Source organism: Cyprinodon variegatus, unplaced genomic scaffold (assembly GCF_000732505.1).
Source record: "Cyprinodon variegatus isolate N-32 unplaced genomic scaffold, C_variegatus-1.0 Scaffold44, whole genome shotgun sequence".
NCBI classification, from domain to species: Eukaryota; Metazoa; Chordata; class Actinopteri; order Cyprinodontiformes; family Cyprinodontidae; genus Cyprinodon; species Cyprinodon variegatus.
In genome coordinates, this window is record NW_015150497.1 from 853613 (window position 1) to 860217 (window position 6605).

General features: G+C 37.1%; 1 protein-coding gene across 1 annotated transcript in view; it reads left to right on the forward strand.

Annotated features, from left to right (window-relative positions):
* The first annotated feature begins 490 nt into the window (after window positions 1-490).
* LOC107081925 (schwannomin-interacting protein 1) overlaps window positions 491-6605 on the forward strand; it is a 303883-nt gene continuing 297768 nt past the window's right edge. The window contains exons 1-2 of the mRNA XM_015370292.1: window positions 491-534; window positions 771-858. Of these exons, the coding sequence (XP_015225778.1) occupies window positions 512-534; window positions 771-858 (111 nt within the window). The 5' untranslated portion in view covers window positions 491-511. The remainder of the gene's footprint in view (window positions 535-770; window positions 859-6605) is intronic.

Here is a 6605-nt window from a genome sequence, read left to right on the forward strand (position 1 = left end):
ACCATCTGATTAGAGGGAGAAAATTGGTAGGGGTGGCCAATGATTGGCTAAGGGTGGGCATGGCCACCCCTGGCCCCCCATCTAGCTCCACCCATATTTTAAATAATTAGTAAAACAAAATTTGTAAAAAGAAAAAGAAAAACAAAAAGAAAGAAAAAAAGGACCATAGGACCAATCAGTAACCATGTCTGTTCCAGCGCATATCATCAATAGAATTTCTTTGAGTATTATGTCTTCAGTACAGGGGCCAGGACAGGATCTACAGGGGCACTGGCCCCCATTGGCCCCTGTGTAGAGCCGCCCATGCTGTGGAGACAGCAAGCAGAATCATTAAGCCTGCGTTGAAAGAATTGCCAAGTTAAAAGATGTCGTCACACACGCGGTGGCTGCGCTGCGCACACGCTCAGCATCCGATTGGCTGCGAGAATCTTCCAAGTCTGGTCTCTCACCGGCTGCTCCCCACCAGAAGTGATCACTTCATCTCCGTCTGACTGCCAAGGAACCGGTCGTCATGCTGAGGAACAGCGCGAACAGGTCGGTGTCACACCCAGAGACCCCTCTGTAATCACACATGTTTATAGGGGAGTGGATTTTTTCCATAAATGACGCGCTCTGCGCACAGGCTCATCCTGCATGCACCGATATATAGAAAGATCCTCCTGTGACGTTTGGTTCAGCTGGGCACAGAAAACAGACGCTGCAGGAAGCTCTGATCCAGATGTGTTCATTTGAGTGTTTAAAGTGTTTAAACTTGACTGATGTCTTTTCAGAAACATGCATCAAGGAGAGGAGGTGAGGCTGCGCAGCGGGAGTCTGGCTCGGGAGAGAAAGCACCTTGCTTTGTGCATCAATAACAAGGTAAGAGGATTAACAGCTGGAATAGCCTTCCTTTACTTTTGGGAGAACATTCTTAGCAATTGATGGCTAATTGGCTTTTATTATTAATTTATTTACTTTTGTGTGAGAATATTGCAGGTATGATGTCATTTATTCAGCAGTATAAGTTTATTCTTGCACGGATCAGTAAAAGCTAGATCACAGGTAACTTAAAGCTGTACTTAAAAGAGACATAAAGAGGTTCTACATATTGACATTTACGGTAATTGGCTGGGGTTCTTTTTTTTTTTTTCATTTTTTGATCAATTTAAATTATAAAATGAGCTTGACTGCATTGCTTTGTAATCGTGTTCAAAAGTATTGTATTTAATTGACAATAGTTGTTTCTCTATAATCAAATTTACTTCATTTAAATTTCTGTATCTAAACTGGATTTTTTTTTTTTTTATGCAAAGTGCATTAAGATTAAGGTTGTTTTAATTCAGAGGTATGAAAATAAGATGAATAAAATTGACTTGTCATATCTTTTAGTAGTCAATACTTTTAATAGTTTATATTTAGTCAGTGGTGTAAAAAGCACACACATTTGTTAATTAAGTTGAAGTATAGATACTGCAGTTTAAAAACACTGGTGAAATTTGAATTACCAACTTGACCTCTTTAACTAAGTAAAAGTGAAAAAGTATGTGCTCCAAAAACTACTTAATGTATAAAAGTATACATTAATGAAATGAAAGCTCAATTTTTCGATTATTTCGAAAAATTCTTTGAGATAGGGCCAAGGATGACAGAGATTTTGTTGGTCTCCATCTCCCGATACGCTCTCTCCTGTGTCCGACCTTTCAGACATTTCAACATCTTTTTCTGAATCGGACATTGTAGCATGGCATAGACAATTTATGTTTGCAGTTTGAAGAACACCTGCTTGCTTCTGATGATTTCCTTTAGTTAACCAATGAGTGTTTGCGTTATATGATTCATCCAATTACACTAGTTTTCACTAGATGTGGATGGCGCCAATGATCTGCATTGGATGGAGCACATGACGTGAAATAAATATTTATAAACATTAAACCGAAGCCAAGAGTAACGAGTAACATTTGTTTTAAAAATATAAGGAGTACATTAGAAAGTACAGATAGTTGTGTAAAAAATAAGTAATGGAGTAAAGTATAGATACCTAAAAAGTGCACTTAAGTACAGTAAGTATTTGTATAAAGTATTTGTACTTTGTTACTTGACAGCTCTGTATTTAGTATAGTGTTGTTAAAAATCACTATGCTTGGAGCAAACATATCAGACAATTGGAATATGATTAAAAATGAAAACTCTTGCAAAAAGACTTTTTTCATGCTTTCATTATGGTATAAAATCTTCTTCAGCACAGTGTGGTCTTTTTGTAAAAACATTTTGATATAAAATTACTAAAATATCTAATTTAAGTTTAAGCAAGGATGAGCATTACTGCTTTTGCTTTTCAGAAATGTAATGCGGTAAGTAAGTAAGCTGTTGCACATATAGTTTTAAGCAGCTATTTGAATGAAATTCTTCCACACTTTGGTTTAACCTTTCAAAATCGATCTTAGTAGTAAAAGTAAAATTAGTGTGATTACACTAGTGATTTGCAGGCAGATCTCATGATTTGTTTTTTGGAAAATAAATAATAAAATAAATATATATATATATATATATATATATATATATATATATATATATAAAAAATGTTGGAATAGTTTAACCTGTGGACTGGTTTCAAATTTCTCATCTCACTGAGCTCAGAATGCAATCCCAGGGTTTAATAGATGCTTAGAAATTCAGACAGCTGTTACTTAAAGATAGAACCTTCATGAATCATCTTTAACAGACAAATGAGATTTTTTTTCTGCCTTACTAAGTGTAGGTGTGAGGCTTCACCTTTCTTGTATCAAGCTTTTGAATATTTAATGCTAGTGATGTAGTGATGCACATTATCGGCGGTTGTGGATATTGAGCCTATGAGGTCTGAGAGCACTGTTCCATCACAGCTTCTGTCTTACTCTGCAATATGTTACGACGGTGCAAGACTCCATTACACACACAAACACAACATTCTGTTATTTGTTGCACTGGTATTTTAAACTTTATTATTTTGTATTTGGATTTGTTTTGATATGTTTAAGTTATGGGGTTTCAAACCTGTATAAGTCTTATCAGATTCACATCAGACAGCAGCAAGCAGAATCGTGCTGAAACACTAATCAGTAATCGGCAGGGGGAAATATGAATAAGGGTACAAATATGGGTTGTTGGTTAGGAAGGCAGCTCTGCTGGCTGTGTTTGCATGAGTGATTCAGATTCATTGGCGAGGCGGGAACCCCCCTGAGAAACACATTAATCTATCCAGCTATTACCCCGTAATCAATGGGACAGCTGAATTTTACAGCCATGGTGTGTTGTTAACCATTTACGGAGAGCTTATTTAAACAGTGAGCCAAATCTGCCACATTTAATGGAGTTAAGCATGACGTATATACATTAGCATACACCGTCCTGTTTTAAAAGGATCCACATGTGCAATCCTTACTTTCTAAATAAACCCTTTCTTTTACAATAAATGCATGCTGGGGAAGGGATCCAACATTGATGGGTGTCACTCACACGTTGCGTTGTGAATCATATAGACGACTGCACATAGTGAGAACACTATGCCAAGGATAGGTGTCATATTTCAGGAGTGCATTATTGTATCTCCCCAGTGGGACGCTGCAGTGCTGTGTGCTGTTTGCGCCCGCTCACTCAAATGCTCCACGATTGAGTCGTAATAACCTCTGCAGGAACAAGATGAACCTCTATGCTGACAGATACGTGTTATCTTGGTACAGCAAGAAACTTCAGATGGAGACTTACAGATACTATCTGTGTGTGTGTGTGTGTGTGTGTGTCATGCAGATTTGTGGTTCAAAGCAATAAAAAGTTTCATTAAATTGTAATATAAATCCCCAACTTATATGCAAAAAATGCATGAATGAATACCCACACCTGGATATTTATAGTCATTTACATCTGCCCTATTGACCACCACTTGCAAAGCTAGAATGGCTTCAGAGTGTAAGCTTAGCCACTGATCATTTAAGGCCTAAATAACAATGGATAATGCTCACCTTTCTGTTTGTTAAAGAAAAAGTTGCATCTTTTTTTTGAAAGAGGTCCTATGAAGATACTCTGGCTTTTGTAACAGGGTTTCTGTGGAGTCTGGATGAACAGGCAAAGTATAAGACAGATTTTTTTCTGTTATTAGGTCTGGAAAAATACAAATAACAGTTTTGAAAATATTTGTATTTCCAAACTATCGCGTGTCGTATTGCATCAAGGCTGTTCTTGTTGTCATGTGTTGTTCCATTCTCATACACTTTCTTCCCTTATGTTACCCTCCTTTCTTTCTTCCTCATCTTTTCTTTTATGTTGTTCCTTCTTTAAATCCTTTCTTTGTTCCTTTATTAGACCTTTCTTCTCCTGTTTCCTCATTTGTGTCCTGCCTTTTGTCTTTACGGTCTTGTGCCCTTTCTTCTTTTTGCATCTACATATATCCTTATGTATTACCCTTCTCCATTCCTTTACTCATTTATGAAAAATGTCTTAGCTTGGTTTCTTTTGTCCCTCCTTCTTTTCTTGTATCATTTTTCTTCCATTCCTTCCACCACTCATTCCTTGTGCCCTTCCTATTTTTATTTGCATGTTTTGTACCTCCCTTAAGTCTGTACGTTGTTTATTCCCATCTTTCCCCCCATTAATTTCTTGTTTCCTTTGTTTCTAGGTTCCCTCTTCCTTCCATATGTCCTATTCACAAACAATTCATGTTCTGTCATTCACACGACATTATCTTAATCCTGACTGTTGTTCATTCTTCCTTTTCCTTCTTGTCTTATGCTTTTCCCATCTCGTTTCCTTCAGTTCTTTCCTTTTGTGGGTCCTTTCTGTTAAGTTCTTTTTTACTTCCTTCCAGTTTCTATTTCAGTACCCTACGGAAACTTTATAGGTTTTAAATGGATGTAATGAATATAAAATCCACATTTTTGGTCATTGCTTAAAGAAGTAATTGAAACTAAAAGTTTTGTTTGAGCTAATGGCTCTCCCACTTCTCTTCTCTTTTTATTTACTTTAATATAACATTCTGTAAGTATTCAACTACCTTAGCCATGCTCTTTAGTAGCTTAGCCTTGTGGAAGCTATCATTGACTATCGTCTGGACAACTGTTTAGTCATTTGTCATCAAGTCCCAAACATTTCCACTGCCTATTTGTACCAAAGACAGGTTCAGGGTTGTCAGGAGTGAGGAGAGAACCTTCTCTGTTCTCCACTCTCCAACGAACAAGAACCCCAGATACTTGAGCTTTTCAGTTGAGGCAGGACCCCAACTCTGACCTGAATAAGGCAAGCAACGCTTTCCTGGTTTAGAACCTTGGACTCAGGGGGCACCTGGAGATGTTGATCTTACCCTGGCCAATTCACTCAGCTGTGAACTGCCCCATTGCATGGTAAAATGGTAAATGGCCTGTACTTATATACTGCTTTTTCAAGTCAGGAGACTTGACCAAAGTTCGCCCCCGGTTCGCAGGGAAAACTCCCACATCCAACGCCAATGTCGCCCCTGTAAGTATGCTTAGGTATTTGATGGAGGGAGCCAACAAACACCATTTACAAAAAAGAAAAAAAACTTTGCTTATTCCCAAACAACCCCCAAATTCTGTCCCTGAAAGTTATGAACACGATCAGTGACACAGCACAGGTCTGGGGAAAGGTCTCATTTTATACAGGCAACACAAACCAGACTGTTGCTCCATTTTTACATCAGTGTAGTTGATACGACTACAAGACAATAAATTAGCTCTCGCCAAGGGTGTCTTCCTGCAAAGTGTACTGATGGACACCCTTATGTTAGAATGTTAGCACTGATTATAAACCCATGTACATAAGTCCAGTAATAAAACACTCCCTCGGGTTCAAAGCCAGGGTCATTTCTTATGGTCTCACGCTTCCTTGTGGTGCTTCCACTTTCCTCATTGATTGACTTGACTTTATTGTTCGATTGATTTATTGATTGATTGATTGATTTATTGATTTATTGATTGATTGATTGATTTGGTGTTGAATTCCGACAGTTTAAGTGTTTTTGGATCAAGATGCCAAGGCCTCCCCTTCTGACTATTGCCTGATACTTCCATCTACAGTATTTGATTAAATTGAAATTTTCAGTCGACTTATATTCTGTTCTAATTGTATTAGAAACTGAATTATAGGTTTCTATAAGCTTTAAGTCATAGCATAGAAAAAGACCCAGAAATAAGGGTAATGGATAATGGAATTTTGCATACGGTAATACTTTATACAACGTATCTATATAATACATACAGTATATAAGCTTTCTTTTTTCGAAGGAATTACAGAAGAGAACTTTAAGTTTTTGATGATGTTCTAATTCTTTTGGCTAAATCTGTTTTCTTTTAAATGAAAGAAAAGAAAACGTATCTGATAGATAATATGCTTTTATTATTGTTTTATATGAACAGGATAAGTTCAAGATATTTAGTGCCAGAAAAACTAACAGATAGGTTATGCATTCCATTCAATAGACCCAAAGGTATCTGCATTGCTACTGTAGATATGAAAGCTAAGAGTTCAAAGCATTAGAATCAGTATGTCATCCTCTGAGCAATACTGAGAACAAAAAAAAAGAAATGCTGTTGCTGTATATAGCCTTCTTTATATTTCTGTGTTCGTGGGATCATTCT